Genomic DNA, 20,450 nt, shown 5'->3' with positions numbered 1-20,450 from the left:
CTAATGAAAATATGTTCGTAAATAAATTGCTTATTTACAAATCCAGAAGACGCAGATAAATATTTTCGTTTAGCTGTTGACTTGTTTAAAGCCAACTGATAAATGTAAATTCAATATTCACTCATTTTTAATGTGTCTGTTTTGGTCTCCACCAACTTCTGATGAAAATTTCCGGTTCTTAACCTGCTAAACACTCCACTTTTTTCACCATGAAACTTTTAATTAAACATATAAAGCAGAAGTACGCTATAAATAGTTTGCTAGTGCTACTGTATGTGATAGCATGCTAACAGCTAATGATTACCTGTATCAGTTATATATCAGCTATAAACGCTACATTAGCATGATATCACCTATTAAAGTTGCTATTGCAAACATTTTCATAAAAAGTTGCTTATTTAGCTACTAATCCAAAAGACAGAGAAACATTTGCATTCATTTAGATGTCATCTTTATAGGCAGCTGACAAATAAAATATTCACTTATTTTTAACTCTGTTTTGATCTCCTCCAACTTCTGTTGAAAATTTCTTGTTCTTAACCTTCTAAACAACCTACTTTGTTCACCAGATAGTTTCTAAATGTAATTTAGGCTCACAGAGAGAGAGCGCTGATGAATGCAACCTTCCTAACTGGTTAAACGTGGCATCTATTTGGTTTTGGACCAGTGATTCCCAACCGCGGGGGTCGCGACCTCCTCAGGGGGGCGCAAAAGAGCCACTGGGGGTCGCAAAGCCCTCTTGATTTTAAGGGTGTAATAATGGGCTGTTTTAATGTTAAATAATAATAAAATGTGTTAAATATATCGCGAGGATAAGGGCGTTTGTAACGTGAACATCCTGCAGTATACAAATACATTTGCTAGCAACGTAAACAGGGAGCTGATGGAGAAATGGGAAGCGTCAGGAAGAAGAGACTGCAGGTCTGCGCAGTCCTCCTTGTGTGTGCAGCGCAGCAGAGAGACAAACAGCGGTGGAGTTACGTTGCTGTAAGTGCATAAGAGCTTCCCAGGTAAAAAGCCAAGAAGAGTAATTTGTTAATTTATCAGTGCAATCCATGCAAAATATGGGCAGACTCAAAATGATGAAATTTATTGCGGTAAAGAGTGTGATTTGTGCAACAACAAAATGAATGATAGGGGGGGGGGGGGGGGGGGGCACCAAAGTTTGTAATGGTAAAAATATGGGTCCCTCAAGAAATAGGTTGGGAGCCATCAAAACCATTATGTGGGTTACAAATGGGCACACTTGAACTCACACATCGCCTCCTCAACAGCTTCTTCCCTTCCTCCGAAAAGCAAGTCAAGCTTTAAATGAGAATCCCATCATACCCAGCACCCCGAGGACATGTCTGCTTTACCTGCCTGCAGACTGCTTTACTGCCCTTTAAATCTTCCTAAATTGCAATGGAATATTTTGATACATGTATTTTCTCTCTGCTCTGAGCTTCATCTTTACTGTCTCTTAGTTAGGCACACAACGCGGGGCATACAGCCCCGTCAAAGCTGTATATTGCCAGGCTTATGGAGAGGGGGAAAAAATTTAATTTCACCGGTTCCTTCGTACATTACAGTCAGGAATAATGGCAAAGCTGATGAACTATGTGGTCCCGAAACACAATAATATTCCATATATTTTCCCTGCAATGGATTCTGTCACATTCATACCACAAGGACATTTGAAAGCTACATCACCATGTAATAAAACACAATTACTATTCCACATGATGCATTGCTGTGGTTTGCTCCTTCACTTCAAAACAGAGAAGTATGTCTCTCCATTTAACCTGCCTCTTCTTATTGCGTGTCGCTTTTGTCTTCTTATAATTGTGCCTTCATCCTCACCCTCTTTATTGAGTTACACTGAGAGGATTAATGTAGAGCTCAAGATAATGATTATTATCTGTTGTTAGCTTTTCACTGCTCATTGAACTTTGAGACTTGTTTGTCCCTACACAACTCTACTGTAAAAGCTTACTGTTACTTAATGCTGCAGTAAATTATATATATTTATATCAAATGAATAAGTGTAATGTGAAATGTGTCAACTACCTCCACAACACAGACTGCTAATATGTGTTAATATGCAACTGCTAACATAACTTAGCCTTTTTTTGCCGTCACTTTGTGGCAAAATAAAGAAATTAATGTAGCTTTTAAAAAATATTAAATTTAACATATCATCTAATAAGGGTTTTATTACTTTCATTGTGGTCACAAAACTTTGTAAATATGTAATAATGTCCCTTCCAGTTTTATTCCATGATAACAAACTTTGAAATCACAATGATTTGCTTGTAACGTGGTGAGAAAGGCTTCATGCAGGGCACAAGGCTCACACAGCCAGCAACATTGGCTCCCTACTCTGCCTGTGTTTGGCTTCAGTCCTGTTAGTTTACACTACCGCCCCATTAGTGTCAGACATCCTGGTGGATGCCCATTTACTGTAGGAGATAGCTAAACAGAAAGGAGGGGTCAGTGTTTTATCTTTTTTTCCCCTACAGTGCAGGTGGTATCTGAGGGTGCGTGTATGTATTTACAAAGATTTTAATGTACATATTTAAATATGTGTATATGCTCACTAGCAGTAAGTACATTAGAACAAGTCAGTATGCCCATTTGTTCCTGCGTGATCAGTTTTCCTGGACAACAGAGTTAGTCCCGTTATGTAGCCGGCTCTCCTGCGCCTTATCTTGATTGGTTAGGGGAGGACGGGGTGGGAGAGGCGATCTGTCAGTGAGGATCCACAGGCCCTGGCTCAGTTGCTCTCTGTCTATAGGGAGCACAGACAGATACACCGCCTTCACAGCCTCAGAGTTCTTCATGGACTAGAAGAGTGGAACTGCAGACAAGGACTTCTACACCTTGGATAACCCTCCAATTACTATGAATAATTAGGTGGTAACTTTCTTTTGACAGGTCAAAGATCAGTTTATTGAAAGGACCATGAAGTTGCTTGGCTTCTAAGAAAACCGGCTTGAAAAGATCAAGAACAATTTCAAGTAGCTTTAAGGAATATCAGAGAAACTGTGGGCTACCTACATCAGAAACTGGATACTTTACCTGCAAATCATCCTGTAAAACAACTCCATATACTGAATAGACCTTCCTGGAGCTACTGTACCCGAGAAGTTCTAATCAACTGAACCTGGCGTGGCGAGGCATCAAGGAGAGCTGTGCTGAGGTGAAAAGAAGATGAGCGAGAGGCCTAGCAAGTCAGTAATGAGGTGGCAAACCAGCCAACAAACTAGAAACCAGCCGCTTTCAATGTAAACATACAGCACCATGTTGCCGACCTGGCACAAGAGGACCTGGGCCACAACAACGGACACATATCTGCTCTTACTCCTCTTTGTCATCTTCAACCACCAGGTAATTTAATACCTCATACATCCATGTGCACACATAAGGTGTTAGTCTTAAATTCTTTCTGTCTGTCTTGCGCTACTTAGTCTAAATCCTCCGAATTTTCCTCAATATTTTTTTCCAACAAAACTTGGCCACACAAAAGCATCCTCAATCCGATTTACTGTATAAGGCAAGATTGCCTTATACAGTAACATAATTCTCATGAAACACAGTAGACGGTGGAGAAATGAGAATACAATTTTTAGTCGATTCTTTTAATCTTCAATTATTCTTTTTTCACATTGAGTTCGGGCTACAGAAGATACTATTATTGCCTTAATAAATTAGTAAAATGTTAAGTGACATGCTTGAAAAATCTTCTGGGAATCATAAAAGAGACAAAGGTTTTCTCAAAGAAATAAAAGAGTTGAAAGTAGAGGAACACTTAAAATACGAGACATATAAAACCTCAGAGACTTTTTGTAGTTTTAGTGCAGACTCACTTTCATCTCCAGCATTGTATAAAAATGAATTATCAGGGGGGTTAAAGCTCTGTGGCTCGATTTAAAATAGGTTCAGTCCCATGGGAGACAACAGAGAGAGTAGTGAAAGAGCAGCTCTTGTCTCTCCTTTATTGGCGATGCCGCTCTGGACGAGGTCTTGATAAGTCAAGCCTTGGTGAATTGAAACGTTGTCTGTCAGCCGGCTCACATGAGAAATCTTCACGACACAGGTGGTCTATATGCCACCAAGCCAGCCAAACGGACACGTAGAGGTTGCAAAAGTTCAGCAGCATTCTCACTGGGGTGTGAAGGTCGTGAGTGTTTGGCCGAGATAGGAAGCTTACTGTCCTCAGCCCCGACGCTGAGTGATAAAAGACAGACGTGGACGACTGTGCTCTTCAGTTTGCTTCTCACACTGTCTAAAGGCTTATTTGTCTCAGTAATGACAGCATATTACGGAGGAATCATAATTTATGCTTGATTAACATGATTGCTGTCAAATACAGTAACCTTTCGTTCAGGACACACCCATACACTGTCCATACCATTTAAACATCAAGAATTAATAGAGAGGTGTGTTTGCATTGCTGCAGGCACAACATTAATGCAGTGAATCAGGCTGATAAATTGCCTGCATGAATTACAGATCACACACAGGTGAGAATGTTCCCTCAGTAAGTGAAGGTGTGCCTGGTTAAATACTCCCACCAAGTGGATAAGTATAAGTACTGCAACGTCCACTTTACGCTACATGTAAAGAGAAGCTGCAGATAGTGTGTAACAGGTTTATGAGTAAAAGCATTGTAAAATATTATCATAATCAGCAGTTTCATCATTAACTCAATTGTATATAAGTAGGATTTTCATTCACAAGTCATAATTTGAATGATGTCACATACAGTACTGTTATTGCGCACTCATCATATCAAAATAGTCATATTGAGGAATTTGATAGCTTTGTTAGCTTATTTACATAATTTCCCTGCATCATTCTAATCGGGTTAATATTGATGGAACCTGTTTTGTAGCCTTTTATGTATGTTTTCTAGTTAGTCACATGATATGCACAGATAAATAGATGACTGATATATATTTACTATCTGCTTTGATCTCAATAGCAAACAGTGTAGCTAAAACTAATCATTTAAACAAGCTTAAGTACTAACTCCAGACAATATAATGAAACATGATTAAACTGAGTTCAGTTAATTAATGTTATATTAGAACATCTAGTGGAAGAATTGAATTCACTACTAATTCAGTTAGGTCAAAATGTTAAAGCTGTACCAGTCAATATTTTTATGTAAATAATTAATCAAATGACTAATTGAGTAATGGGAGAGATCCCACTGAGAATTATCACCCGACTGCAGTCCCTTTCAGTTCTATGTAGCGTTTTACTGTCTCTTGTTTTGGTTGTACGGCAAATAATTTAACCTTTTTGGGATTTGCATTTCCTCATTGCTAATACAACTATTATACATTACCTATGTAGCGCCAAACAACAAACAGACAGTTCGTGACTAGCTGGTGAACATCGCGGAGAATCAAGTAGAGCCACGTATTTCCCTCAGGAGCTAGTGAAGACCAAAAGAGACCTGAAAAGAAAGTCAATATCGGACTGAGATTCATCATGTGGCCAGATGAATGCTAATGTTGATCTGTGTCTGCTGGATTATAAATAAGGCATATGTTTGCAAACACATTCAACATATAAAGTGAAAGTATATAAATGTTTTGTTTTCAGCTTGTTCCACTGCCCACTGGTGGCCAAAAATAATCAAATGCACCTTTAGGGCAGTCTTAAGCCGGGAACACACCAAAGAGTGGCGAAAAGCGGCCTGCAGCGAGTTGCCATGCAATCTCTATGTAAACTTCGCACACTTCGACGGAGGTGGTGTGTTCCCTGTGTTATACCTCTAAGCTTCTCTTATAGGTTTTATGTTGAAAAAACTTAATGTTTCTGTATTGCTACTGTGTTGTGTTTTGTTGTGTTGTGCGGCTATATATCAAATGATCAGTGTTTGTAGGATGAATTTGAACTATGATTTCACTTTCTGACTCATTTCTGTCACATGGAAGGTAACAGGCTCAGTGCTAGAAAGTCTGATCGCTAAACGGACCGAATACTGGGACACCTGCAACAGAACTCTGGAAAAAAGCGCTCTCTTGAAAACTGGTGAGCCTCTTGCCTTGATTGTTCAAATATGAATTCTTTCCATTGTATCACCTTTGATAAATGTGAGACATTATTCTTGTTTTGTAGGAATCTACTGTAATGGAACATTTGACATGTTCGTGTGCTGGCCCCATTCATCTCCTGGGAACGTGTCGATCCCCTGTCCTTCTTACTTACCATGGATCAGCGAGGGTAATGACATGTTTTAGCACTTGACTATCAAAACAACTAATTTATGGTATCGCTAATTATAGAGTAATTTTAGCTTGAACCATTACTTGAATGTCACTTTGTGCTCCTCAGACTTTCTTTGACACTGCATTCATTTCAAGTGATCACAAACTGACAGACTGGTGTGTTGAACAGTGCAGTTGAATGGCCTAATTACAAAGGTTAAATAGTCCCACTTTATAAAGTAGTAATTTGCCACTGACCATGCCAGCTATCAATTATTGAGATTAATTTAATCTACTCTGCCAATACTGATTTGCTTTTAAAACTTTGCAAAATGATAGTAATTGGAAAACTACCCAAGATCTCTAATGGGTTTAAGTAGCAGAAATAGTATAAAATGTCAGGGGGGAAGAGAGGCCAAAAATAAGAAACTTTGTTTAATCTACCATTCCAAAATGACAGTTTAAATATCACACTCAGTGGAAAAATGACCATAACCATCCAATTTGGGATTTAGCCGTATAATAATGTAAAAACACCTTTCTAGTGCAGGTTAAAGTAATTACCCGCCCAGACTGTAATGACAGAAGAAACCATGCATATCAATGTGACTTTCAATTACCCGCAGACGCCTCCAGGAGGGTGCATAGAGAATGTTTGGAAAATGGGAGATGGCGACAGAAGGAGAACTCGTCAGAGCCCTGGAGGGATGATTCTGAGTGTCAGGAACACCATTACTTTAAAGACGAGGTGAGGATGAAGAGGAGCTGAAAGGCTGGTATATACTGTCCCTTGGAGTAAATGACTTATGATACCTGTTCCACGAAAACCATCAGGGATTGTTCTCATGACGTTACTGTCCTAGATTGTCTGTCTTTATTAGTAACACTGAAGACATGTGCCCATTTCCTTGTGTGTATTCAGGAAGATAAAATACCTCGCCAGACAGCCCTCAGGCTCATCTCTGTCATTGGCTATTCCGTCTCCCTGTTCTCCCTCACGCTGGCCACTCTCCTGATGGGCATGTTGAGGTCAGTGGTTGTGGATAGACAAGTATCTGATGGTCAAACAGCCTAATTTGTCAATTATGTGTGGAGAATTTAAAGGATAATTCTAGTTTATTACAACGTGGGTCTTATTTCCATAAATACTTTTTTCTTACAGTTACAATCAGAGAAAGAATTTATTGAAATCATCGAAACCACTCTACTTGAAAGGAAAATCTAATGTGAATGGTGCTAATTATTTTAAGTTTAGGTCAAAATGTGATAGATATTTAATTGGACAGTTTGGTAGAAGCAGAGTAGAGGTTTCTGGCACAACTTCACCTACTTTCAAGGTGCACGGAGAAAGGAAAAAGGACAAAGCTCCATCAATACTTGTATTATACCAAACAACTTAATTGTTAGACCAATGCATTTCATCATTGATGACCCTGATGAAGGCTGCAAGCCAAAAAAACGTTGGTCTGGCAATGAAGTTGTTCTGTGTATTACAAGTGTTGCTGGAGCTTTGCCCTAATTAGACAGTTTGGGTAATAATTAATTATATAATAATAATAATATCCTTGTTGTTGGTGTTTAAATGGTGTTTCTTGCCATGTCATACTTCTTATTAAAGATGTGACACATTCCCAGATTAGAAGTACAATGTTATTATTAATGACAATGGCCAAAAATACAATAAACCAGAATGAACACTTAAACTTTGTTCCTGTTTCCTAGATGTTTTAGAGACAAAACCAAACATTTGTAATAATATGACTTGAAGATCATTTATACATCTTCAATTTATTTCTATCTTCTATTTATTTATTAGTTAAAAAAATAATACATTTCAGTTCATTCCTTCTTGTGTCATGATATACGGCCTCAGTAAGCCTTCTACAGTGACACAGGAACTATGGAACTATGGATCGATGCCTTCCTCAAATTGCTCCTGTATCTGCTTACCAGGAAGCTCCACTGTACCCGGAACTACATTCACATGAATCTGTTTGTGTCATTCATCCTGAGAGCCGTGGCTATCATCTCTAAGGAAATTATGTTACACATCATGTATTCTAACCTGCCCAAAGACGATCTTGGATGGAACTCTTACTCGAGCTCTACGGTATACTCACCGCTGCTTTACTATTCACATATAAGCAGATTGTTTGCTAATGCTTTTTATGTACAGTAAGACTAAATGAACCTAAACATATTCCTCAACAGACAATGGTCATGTGCAAATTCTCCAAAGTGGCCATGGAGTACTTTGTGGCCTGTAACTACTTCTGGCTCTTGGTGGAGGCTGTTTTTCTCCACACACTGCTCTTCACCGCTGTGCTGACCAAAAGATGTCTGCTGAAGAAGTATATGCTGTTAGGATGGGGTAGGTCAGGAATTATTAGTTTGTTTGTGTGGGTGTGTTTGTATGCATACTGAGGCATTGGGAAATAGCCTGTTTCCAGACTAGAGGTGCTCCGATTGGCTGATTAATCTTGCGAACTATTAAATGAATCACCTGCTATTCTGATAATTGATTAATCATTTGGAGCCATTTTTTAAGAGGAAAAAAAAAGTCCCGATTCTCTGATTTCAGCTTCTTAAATGTGAATGTTTCCTTAAGTCCTGTTTGATAGTAAACTGGGTTGTGAATTGTTTTGACAGAGAAAAAAGACACTTGTTGACTAATTGACAGATGAATCGATAATTACATTAATAATTAGTTACAGCCCTATTCCAGAGACAGAATTAACCAATCAGAGCTTAATAGGGGGGATTGAGAGTGAAAAATAGCAACAGAAAAATATTGACCTTCAATGATTGAAATTGAGATTGAAACAGCTGGACAAATTGCTTGTAAGTGAATTCATAGAAATAAGTTTCAGATCAGCATATTTCTTTGTCGATATTAGAAAAGTGAGGCTGAGTCACTCATAGCCTACTTTGGTCTGCTTTTAAATGTGCTTTATAAATCAACTTGATTTGATGTAATGATATGATAGCTTATTCCTCTGCTCTATAGATCTCTTTCCTTGTCCAACAACTATTAACTATTATGAGTTATGATTATGAAACAACATATTTCTATAGATTATATAGAAAGGTTTTCATGTTTAGTTATAATGCTACGAATAATAGTTATTACTAATCAGTTATTAATCACACTGTTATTTCAATACTACAACCTATGCTTCTTATTTTCAATAAATCAATATTTTGATCTGCTGATGATACTGTACTGCCAGGTCTATGTATTTACATATTTAAGTACATATTGTACATATTAATTCGATATATAGAACGTCATTGGTGAATTTAGAGCTGCAGAAAATCGGCAATTATTTTGATAATCAAATAATTAATCAGTCAAGAAAAAAAGCAATTTAATTGTTTCAGCTACTTTTCCTAATGTTAACGTTGTAGTAAATAGAACATCTTTATGCTTTTTAGACTGTTGGTTGGGCAAAAATGAGTAATGTAATAATAACATCACCTTGGAAAATAATCTGCAGGTCAATCAATAATGAAAACAATTAACTAACCCTGCTTAGTGGTAGTAGTAGCAGTCAATAAATAATATTCATGATTATTTTACAGTGAATTTATATTGTTTCATGAAAATGATCTATTAATGAAAACATGTGCTATTGTTACTTTTTCAGGAACACCTGTCTTGTTCGTGACACCCTGGACAGTGGTTAAGATTGTATATGAAAACACAGGGTGAGTGTTTGAATACATGCTAAAATATCATATACTAAAATAGATAAACAGATATTATGTTTTTTTTCATTTGGATGACTTTTAAATACATTTTATTCCCAAGATGCTGGTCAATTGTGAACAGAGGTTTCTGGTGGATCCTAAGGGGCCCGATTACTTTATCAGTGCTGGTAAGTGAAGTATCTGAACTCATTATTTTAAAGCCTTTCTAAGAACAACAGCGCAGTTATTCAACGTGAAGTCCACATTAGTTACAGACACGTCATGATGCTCGTGTGAGCTCCGCGTTGAGTCATTTTTATTCTGATTTCATACCGCGTTTAACGCTTCCTGTCTTGTGGGGCCTTGTGATATTAAGGCTGTTGTAGCAGTCACAAGCATGACTGATCACTGATGTCTCAGTACACAAATTCACACTGACAGAGGGATTCTCAGATATGAATGAATTCAATTGAGTCTTGATTTATGATGTGTTTTGCAGGTCATTTTCTTTATATTCATCAAGATTCTGATGCTGCTGCTGTCCAAGCTGAAAGCGGATCAGGTGAAATTTACCGACTACAGATACAGGTATGTTACTCTTCCTTCACTGATTTACAATATGTTAACCAAATGTCAGAAAACAAGTTTGACCGTGAGCGTTATTTCCAAAGTAGCGTCCTAAAAACAAGACAGGAGGTCTCTGGTTTAACATTTAAATGTTAATCACTCCCATGTACAGCACAAATTCAAATGTCACCCCCGTAAGCTTTGCCTCTTAACTCTTCCATAAATGTCACCAGAGGAGGGAATCTCATGCATACATTTACAACAGCTCTGCCCTCTTTTCTATTTGAAAAATGTGCCAGTATATACATTTTACAGCCTTTTTTCTGGCTTGTTGTCTGGCTCATTAACTATAGCATCCACTGTATTTTGTTTGTCAGCTTGGCCAGAGCAACACTGGTACTGATTCCTCTGCTGGGAATCCATGAAGTGGTCTTCACCGTGCTGATAGACGAGTGCATGGAGGGCCACAGTCTTTATGCCAGGAACTTCATCAACCTCACCCTCAGCTCTTTCCAGGTACGATCAATAATGCCGATTATGTACCTGACGAAGGTTGGTTGTTGTTTGTTCTACATCCATATCAGAATTGATTTGTAATGTTTATCCTTTTTTTTCAGGGCTTCTTTGTTGCTGTGCTGTACTGTTTTGCTAATGGAGAGGTATGTTTTTTTTTTCTGTCAGTATAGTGTAATAACTGTGATTTTCATGTATGACCTTGTTGGAGAAAATCTGAATCAGTATCTCAGGAAAAGTGCATACTATGAATCAGAAGCTTAGGACATGGTCTTATGTCACCTGTTTGGAACTTTAAAGCAGCACTATATATATTTTTCATGTAAACAATGGGTTCAGATCCTTTGTATAATGCGAAAATGGTTACTCATGGTAATTCATTTATAAAGAATTACCACCCAACTCTACAGTTCCCTTTAGCTCTATGTAGCATTTTAGCATCTTTCAGCAGATTGTTTTGATTTGACTGTTTTTAGTGTTTCAGTGTCACCGCTCTCATCAAACTCATTTCCTAGTTGCAGCAAAAACAGTTAACCTGTTCAGTAAAAGCAGTCCTGTAACCCGCTGTATGGTACCTGCTCAGCACCAAATGGCAGCCGAGGTTACTTTCAAGTAGCATGGTGGAGTACTTAGCAGCTACAGAGGCAGATGGAAGCTAAAGCCAGAGCTAAAAGATAATTAACTCAGTATAGCTTGAATTTATTTTGTGTTTGTATCTGTATTTAGGTCCAAGCTGAACTGAAGAAGCGCTGGCAGCTTTTCCTGTTCACCAACCACTTCCAGGTCAGGAGTTGTTTCCGGGGAGCTCCCCTCAAGCACCTGTGGAAGTGCACTCGACGGCACCGCCCGCAGTGTTCTCGGCAGAGCGAGTCCTACGACGAGGGCGGCACCTCTGCGATACACCCGCACCTGCTGCAGGTGGCCGTACAAGGTGGAAGTGGAGCACATAGACTGGGAGACGTTAAAGGTCAAGGGATGAGGGGCTGCGACGCAACAGGGCTTGACTTTCTCACTAGGAAGAGCCTGTCCAGCAGCGACGGGGAGATAACACTCGGGGAGACCATGGAGGAGATTATGGAGGAGAGCGAGTTCTGATGATGAGAGTTTACACCCTCAACAGAGGAGGGTTAACTTAAAATCAAAACAGTAAATCATGCAACACAGCTAATGAGCCGTTTTGGACTCTCCAGCTCTGTTCTCAAACATGAGCACCATCAGGACCGTGTGATATTGGTCAGTGGTGCAAATTCATGTGTCTAAGTTCACAAACTAGGTGTAAAAGATAGGTGTGGATTTACTTTCACCCCTGATCCTGGGATTCCTCTGAAATGAACTGATTTCACCACAAAATCGACTGTTTTAAATGCTGATGTGAGCAGGACTGAAGACCCAGCACAAGACACTGAAGCTGCCATGTGTAGACCACTGTGTTTGCTGTACCTAAAGTTCCAATGACATGGTATCATTACTTTAAGATTATGTATTTCCTGTTGCATTACGACAGCAAGGAATTGATTTTAGGCATTAACCAACGGGTTGTTAGTTACTGAGAAAAAATCAATTTGATTTGACAGAATGGAGTAGATGACTTTATTAATTGGACCTTTTGGGTACACCAACTCGTAGCATGAGTGCACCACTGTCAATGCATTATTTTCAAGAAAGTAATATTTTTCCAGGAGGATTAAGCACCATTTCCATGGTATCTTAAACCGGAATTTGGAGACAACAGGGTAGAAACACATTGCACAGAAGAGGAGGTTTCAAGGTGGTGGGGTGGTGTCAAGAGGGGCCCATGGACAACTTTTTGGCCCATTGCCCCCCTAAAAGGTTAATCCAGCCATGCATACTTCCCATTGGTCATGGAATCTCCGAAACATCATCAATTTAGGGAGGTCTACTCCAAACTGGGGACGTTGGGAATTTGAGTAATTCTCTGGGAATATGAGACGTTTCTGAGAATTTACATTAATTTACCAGAATATAGTTTACAACTTTTTGTACATATGAATAAAATGTTTACTGTATAAGAATCTGAATAATAAATGGAAAGTTGAGGTATTTTCCACTATAAATTATATAATTATTTCCTTTTTCAAAAACCCAGGCCAGTCATCTACAGTATAGGTTCTTTAATCAAAGGCTATAAACACTTGTATCTATGACAAGTGCTCTACAGTTACAGTATAAACATAGAATACATTCTTCTTGCAGGCATATAAAACACACTTTACATATTCGTACGTACAGTAAACCTCACAGTGAACCTCATACTATACAAATGCAGCAACAGTGTTAAGTATTTTTTTTCACAGAGTTGTGTTTTATTTACAATGTAAAATATAACATCTTGTCAGGCCAGTTATAAATATCCATATGGCACAACATCTGGATTGAACCGTGCATATATAAATACAATGTATTTGTTGTCTGAATGTGAATAATGCAGAATGCAGAAGGCTCCATGTGCAGCAGGTTTTACAGCTTTTCCTGTTTTCTATTCTTATGAAGCTTCAAATGTATTGAAGGTGTTGTTGTGCAGTCAGAACTGTCACATGATTTGTACATGTAGTCTCACAACAATGTATGTGCACAAATAAAACAACAGATTGTCTTCTTGTTTCCCTCTTTCTCCACATGGACCAACAGCAGCTAAACTTGCCTTATAGGTTCATTATACCCATTTTAAAAAACACTTTGTTGGCAAGTTCAAACCAAAAATCTCATTCCAGGTGGAAATATAAGGAGGCCTACTTGAAACAAGCAACTTTTCAAAACCAGTTCCTAGATTATTTTTTTAAACAGGTGGACACAACATGTCTCCTGCTTCACTGTAAAGTGTATTCTCAGTGTTTGAACACTGGAGGCTTCAAATTTTTACATCACATTTGTGTAACAATTGGGCCCACGATTGGCTCCGAACTAGTTGTGACATCATAAAAGTTTCTGAAAATGAACTAAGCATAAGTAAAACACATTTTTGGTGGAAGGGGACTTTAAACTCCTCTGTATTGATGTGGCATCAGAACTTTTAATAAGTGGTTATGTTAAAACATTAAAAACCAAAAGTATGGATATCACTTGGGAAGAGTGAGGAAAATATGTTTTTGTTTTTGTTGGGTTTGGCTAATAAATTATATTACCCCCCCCATCCCCCTCTCCCCCACACCATCAGTACAGCTTGTGAAGTATTTTGAATTTGTAGCAAAACACAATCACTCAAACAAAGTGTGTGTTTTTATCCTTTTTTCCTCATGTAAACTTATGGAAAGAGAGAAGATAATTAACATAAAAGCAGATGAGCTAAAGGTCCGACTTAGATGCTTAACCATGTTGTGTTCTGATGGACACTAATGTGAAAAAAGTAGCCTTAAAGATAACAGTTGTTAACTACAGGCTGACAGCAATATTGAGCTTGATAGGTTTTGATATGCATCTGTGACATGTGAGGTGTATTTACACCCAGATTTCAACCAATAGCCAGGCTGCATGAGTCAAGGGGGCTGGAGCTCTTACAGCCATGCTTACAGCAGCCTGTTTGATCCCCACTCTTTCCGGGCTCTCAGCAGATTATTTCCCGTGTCTATCAGCTGTTGACCATGGCGGGATCCTCTGCAGAGCGCATCGGATACATCACCCGGGTGCAGAGCTTCAGCGCCTGCCACCGACTCCACAGGTAGTCTAAACAGCTGATCATCCTCTTCCTACTATTCCTACAGCTGTCGTACACTGGCTGCGATCTAGTTGTAGGGTTTTTTTTTTTTGCATCGTATTAAATGTATTATAGTTTTATATGCGTGGAAAATAGAAAAGTGTTAAATAACCGAAAGATAGACGAGCACCGGTATGACAAACATGTCTGATCCGACATACAGTGCATACAGAGCGGTGTGTATGTATCACTCATAGCCGCTTGTGTTGTGTATTTGTGAACATTAGCATCATGGGATTTGTAGTTCGGCTGTATCCAAACACGTTTTATTGCAACGACTAATGCTACGTTCACGTGTTGTCGGTGATGTCGGAAAAGGGAGAATGCGCTATTGAACGACCATGATCCTGTTAATCTGTCATTTTGTGTAATAAACTACCTGGGGTTAAAGATGAAGTAACGATACAGGCAGAAAAGCTAAATAGAAGAATATAAACCAATAATCAGGCTGTATTATCAGTTTACATTTTACAGTGTTTTATTTAACATGTCAATATTTAAATGGCCTTGAGAGGATGTTGGCTTCATATTATGTATCCTAATAATTTGGGGACTTGGTTTAATCTTCCAGTGACCCATGTAAAACACTGCTTTAGATCATGCATGCACTTAATGGAAGTATGAATTTTCCTACTATCCTAGTAGATTTTTGTATTGTCTATATTGGTTTGATGGATAATCTATGGAAGTAGTTGTTTATGCTTTCATTGATTTGCTAAAAGACTCAAACAAACAAAAAACAATTATTACATTTTTAGTATTTTCAACCAATCTGCATCACTGTGTCGGGCATGATAGTTGGTAATCAAAAACACTTAAACTCTTGACAAGTTTTATCTACCATTTTTAAACTTGGAAATCGTATTGTACCTGAAGGCAGCATGTGTCAATAAACCCTTTGGCACATTTTCCATGTGTGACTTGTTTAATAATGGCATGAAAACAAAAAGAGAGTCAGTGCAGCAGCTTTTAATCAAACACTTTTCTTCTTCTCCTGTCAAGCATTCACCTGAGCGATGAAGAGAATAAAAGAGTCTTTGGAAAATGCAACAATCCCAACGGCCACGGACACAACTACAAAGGTTTTGTCACACTCTTTCATTCACCCTTGTTATTTTACATAATAGTGTAGTGTGACATACTGAACAGCTGCTACTTCCATGTCTCTCATTCACAATGCTCTCATTTGTGTTCCACAGTGGAGGTAACAGTGCGTGGAAATGTGAGTATCTATCAGAAGACTCCAGGTCATAAGATCTTCAAGTGGAGTTGATGTTGTAGTCGTTGAAGACATTTTACTGAACTGGCTTCATCACTTCATCATCAGCTAGCTGTTATATTTGTTCTTTATTCTCTGAATTTGTGGTTCAGTGTCTGATATTTATGAAATGAATTAATATAGTGGTTAGTATTCAGTAAAATTCAGTATTTACATTATAATGTTACTGATTCACAAAAATATAACTGAACCTTTTTAAAGGAGCAGTGTGTAGGATTTAATGGCATCTAGTGGTGAGGTTGCAGATTACAAACAACTAAATACACCTCTTTCACCTTCCCCCACCAAGCATGTACAAGAACTCATAGTGGCTTCAAAACACATGAAAATCTTCTCTAGAGCCAGTGTTTGGTTTGTCCATTCTGGGCTACTGTAGAAACATAGCAGCCTCCATGGAGAGGACCCGCTCTCTATGTAGATATAAACGGTTCATTCTAAGGTAAGAAAAACACAATGATTATTATTTAATGGGATTATACACTTATGGAAACATACTTATTTCATATTATATTACATTTCTGCCAAGTCTGTTCTGTTAGATGCCACTAAATTCTACATATACAGGCTTGAAATGATAAACTAAATTAAAAAAATCCTAATAGATAAACAATTATTGTTTGTGGAGTTGCTTACAGCTAATGAGGAAGTGGAGTGAAACAGCTTCAAAACTGAATTCCTTGCACTTAATTCTCATAGATAACTATCATATTATGTCACATGATCAAACATAAACACACTTTGTTTTACTCACATCAACATGTTTTTAACCCTCTTGTATATGCCCATAGATCGATCGTCACACTGGTATGGTTATGAACCTGACAGACTTGAAGAAGCACATTGAGGTAAGAAATTCAACAACATTAAGTTTTCTTAACCCTTACATACTGTTCATATTTGGGCAATTGAAAGTATCCCCTCATAATTAGTCTCTATACATAATTTTGGACACTTGAATACCTCATCAGTTATAAATAAATTGGTGATTTATCCTTAATGAAGCTTTCAGAGAGCAGAGTGAGTGTATTCTTTGGTTTTTACGCTTTTTGTTGATGGAAAAAAACACACATTTACAATCACACTATAAAATGGTCCAATATTACATAACACAGGAGAACGTAACACTGTCAAGGAATTATATTGAATGTGAATAAACAGTATTTTTGAATGGTGCTTTTTGAAACTTTGAATAAATATGAGTCAGACACTCAACAAAAATGTGAATCATCTGCATAAAAACAACATATTCTGGGTCACGTGGTACGTCATTGCATTTCTGTTCAAAATAAAAGTTTTTAAAGATGTTTTTTCATCTCTCAAATGTAAAAATGGATCAAATTAGTAACAGTATGATAAATATGGTAAGGGTTAACCCAAAATCTCTCTCAGCACATAAATGCTTTGAAGCTCCTTTGTTGGAAATAGAATATTGATGTAGAAATCCATTTAAACACGTCATGGATTTCATATTGTGGTAGCCAGGTGTATAATCAGGAATACTTACTACATCATTTCTTGTCAAATCAGTTTAGCAATCTGAATGCACAGTTTATTAATCTGGTTGCTCGGTTTAGCAGTTCATTTGCACAGATTTCCTTGCTAGTATTTATATACATCATATTATAATGTATATTTTTCTACCATGACTCCTCTATAGAATGCACACTGCTGTCAACAGTATGTACAAAGGACATCCTGTTGGTAGAACATCTCTCTGTCCACAGGAAGTGATGAACTGAAGTTGTTAATGGCAACAGCAAAGGGTTTTTAATCGCTACACATCAGGGAGTTAGTGCTGTGTGTGGAGGAATATGGAATACTTATTCTGTCACTGCTGGAGTTGGTTGCATAGATTGGTCATTGGTGATTTTGTTTTAGTTTTGACCCTCCATCACATTGACAAGATGTGTCATATCTGGCCAAATGGAGAATCTTTCTTTAGTCAAGTTTACATAATATCTATAGTCAAGCCCAGTCAATACTGGATTGTCAAGGTTGATGCTGAAGTATTTGGATAACTTCATTTTTGATAGTTGAAATAGCATGTCACTAATGACAATTTCTCTAATGATCCAGCTCTTCTGCCACAAATGAGAAGAGAAACACTGTGCAGACTGTTTGTCGGGTTGCATGCTTGTAGTTTACTGCAGGCTTGCTGTCTGGAAGTGTCTGAGTTGCGTGTCTCATGTGTTCTTCATTAAATCACAGGTCCGGCCAGATGTTTTTCAGTTCTGTTTGTCAGGCTTTGATGGAACACTAGCTAATTGTTTATCGTGCTACTGGATTCATGTGGACCGCAGCCTGGAAAACACAACATCTACTTTGAATGTCACCCTGTTTGCTTAAGTGTTTTTACAGTTCATGCAAGTATTGTCGGAATGGAAGTATTAGCATTCCTAGATTTATTACCAAGTTTATTCAAAATGGCCAGTGTTGTTTTTTATTAGAGCTGCAACTAACAATTATTTACATTATCAAGTCATCTGTTAATAATTTTCTCAATCAATCAATTGTTGTTTGGTCTATAAAATGACGTAAAATGACAAAGAATGACTATCACTGTTTCCCAAAGCCCAAGATGCAACCTAAAATGTCTTCTTTTGCTCCAACTGTATACAACCCAAAGATATTCAGAGAGGACTAAACAGAGAGGACTAAACAGAACAAAAAAACATTTAAGAAGGTGGAGCTAGAACCTTTAAGCATTTTTTTGACTCGAAATGACTCAATGACTCGAAACAATTATTCAACTATCAAAACAGTCGCTAATTGATTTCTAGTAAATCATCTAATCCAGGCATGTCCGATTTATTCCATTAAGGACCACGTGTCTGCAAGTTTTTGTTCAAACCAATCAAGAGCACAAATGATTTGCCAACTGTCTGAAGATTCAATTGATTAAATGAGTCAAGCCTGGTGTGCTCCTGCTTGGTTGGAATGAACACCTGTAGCCACATGACCCTTGATGGTATAGTTTGGACATGCCTGGTCCAATTGGCACAACTAGCTCATGACTGCACTTAGTGTCCCACTGCTGTTTTTGTGCTAGTTTCTTGTAATGTTTCAGCTGATTTACGATTGATTGATTGATTGATTGATTGATTGATTGATTGATTCCCTCCTGCAGGAAGTCATTATGGTTCCAATGGACCATAAAAACCTGGATAAGGACGTCCAGTACTTTAGCACTGTTGCCAGGTATGAATTCTCCTCAGCTGCTTTCACAACAGTTTCTACGAAGAAGTCTGTATGTGCATTTGTTTCACTGACTACTTTTGTCCGTTTATTAGCACGACTGAGAACGTGGCTGTTTACATATGGGACAACATGGTGAAGGCCCTCCCACCCGGCCTGCTGTACGAGATCAAGATTTACGAGACGGATAACAATATTGTTGTATATCGTGGAGAGTAGAACATAGTACAAGTGCCATTGATGGCTGTTTACTTAACTTCACTGTTTGCCTACTGTGAACTCAATCTCTGGTTAGTTCCTGATGATGCAGGTTTATGAAGAATGAGATATGATATTTTCAGGATTATAGTGTTTTACCTTACTCTTTTATACCAAATACTTTTTTCGGAAATTTAAATGTTCAGTCTTGTGAAGGTGGAAAACATTATTTAGTGATTCCCAACTATTTGCCTCCTATAACCACAGTGTGCATTAATATGGAAAATTGATGATTAAATATAATTTTAGTGGCAGAAATGTTTTTTCCTGTTTTTCTATCCTGTTAATCATCACACAAACTCTTAAATTGTGATCTCTCAAGGGGTCCCAATCCTCACTTTATCCCCAACATGGACACTTGCACTGTTTCATCATCATTTCAACACTAATGGTACAGGACGGCATAAAGAATTATTCTAATTCAAAACCACTCATTGAAAATGAATAATAGACTACTATCATTTCAACTCTGAAAACAGTCATCAGAATTTGAGTGTATGAGACACTTTTACACTTAGATCATACTGTGGTTCACCAGCATTGCTGTGAGGGAGCTAAATAGTGACACCTAGTGGCAGAAAATCATACATCTCAACTTAAATGTGGTCATGTAGCAGTTTTGCCAGTGCTGACACTGTGTGAAGAAATTGTTTCTTACAATAAAAGCAAAGGATGATTCTTGAAAATGAGTGAATTAATTATTTGTTGGACATTGTACAAATGAATGAATGCATATGAATAGTTTATTTTCAGTTTATCACAATACTGTAGAAACGTAAGACCTCTATAAAGCTTCATTACACACTATTTCTTGTACTCCTATATATTGTTTGTGTGGAAACATGGTGACAACATATCAAAGAAATCCAGTTAGAATAATTCAAAGGAAAAACACAAGAATTGTATTTAAGGCTTTAAAATAATATATTAAAACAGCTCAAATCATGGATAATGTCATAAACAGAGTAGCCTACCAACTTAAGGCATCCAATCATAAATTTAAAAAAATGTTGAAAAAGGAACATGTATATAA

The 20,450-nt window shown here is 37.7% G+C and overlaps 2 protein-coding genes across 2 annotated transcripts; both read left to right on the top strand.

Moving 5' to 3' along the window:
• The first annotated feature begins 2,981 nt into the window (after window positions 1-2,981).
• Window positions 2,982-13,372, top strand: LOC134003454 (glucagon-like peptide 2 receptor). Its single transcript, XM_062442667.1, has 13 exons — window positions 2,982-3,369; window positions 5,931-6,027; window positions 6,115-6,219; window positions 6,830-6,951; window positions 7,126-7,232; window positions 8,157-8,313; window positions 8,415-8,574; window positions 9,851-9,911; window positions 10,015-10,081; window positions 10,393-10,481; window positions 10,838-10,976; window positions 11,078-11,119; window positions 11,700-13,372. Exons 1-13 carry the CDS (start codon window positions 3,283-3,285, stop codon window positions 12,066-12,068), a joined length of 1,602 nt encoding a protein of 533 aa, XP_062298651.1. The 5' UTR covers window positions 2,982-3,282; the 3' UTR covers window positions 12,069-13,372.
• Window positions 13,373-14,465: 1,093 nt separating this feature from the next.
• pts (6-pyruvoyltetrahydropterin synthase) lies at window positions 14,466-19,675 on the top strand. Its single transcript, XM_062442996.1, has 6 exons — window positions 14,466-14,649; window positions 15,688-15,767; window positions 15,885-15,907; window positions 16,753-16,809; window positions 19,092-19,162; window positions 19,255-19,675. The coding sequence occupies exons 1-6, from the start codon at window positions 14,573-14,575 to the stop codon at window positions 19,376-19,378; spliced, it is 432 nt and encodes a 143-aa protein (XP_062298980.1). The 5' UTR covers window positions 14,466-14,572; the 3' UTR covers window positions 19,379-19,675.
• The last annotated feature ends 775 nt before the right edge of the window (window positions 19,676-20,450 follow it).

This window comes from Scomber scombrus, chromosome 21 (assembly GCF_963691925.1).
Source record: "Scomber scombrus chromosome 21, fScoSco1.1, whole genome shotgun sequence".
Taxonomy (NCBI): domain Eukaryota; kingdom Metazoa; phylum Chordata; class Actinopteri; order Scombriformes; family Scombridae; genus Scomber; species Scomber scombrus.
Note: the sequence above shows the minus strand (reverse complement) of the source record. Positions and strands in the feature narration are given on the sequence as shown.

Bases quoted from the DNA above. Each gene is read 5' to 3' on its own strand.
- LOC134003454 (XM_062442667.1), top strand. From the start codon at position 3,283: ATGTTGCCGACCTGGCACAAGAGGACCTGGGCCACAACAACGGACACA. The intron at 3,370-5,930 runs GTAATTTAATAC...GTCACATGGAAG, and splicing joins TTGTCATCTTCAACCACCAG to GTAACAGGCTCAGTGCTAGA. The intron at 9,912-10,014 runs GTGAGTGTTTGA...TTTATTCCCAAG, and splicing joins ATTGTATATGAAAACACAGG to ATGCTGGTCAATTGTGAACA.
- pts (XM_062442996.1), top strand. From the start codon at position 14,573: ATGGCGGGATCCTCTGCAGAGCGCATCGGATACATCACCCGGGTGCAG. The intron at 15,908-16,752 runs GTGAGTATCTAT...ATATGCCCATAG, and splicing joins AGGTAACAGTGCGTGGAAAT to ATCGATCGTCACACTGGTAT. The intron at 16,810-19,091 runs GTAAGAAATTCA...TCCCTCCTGCAG, and splicing joins ACTTGAAGAAGCACATTGAG to GAAGTCATTATGGTTCCAAT.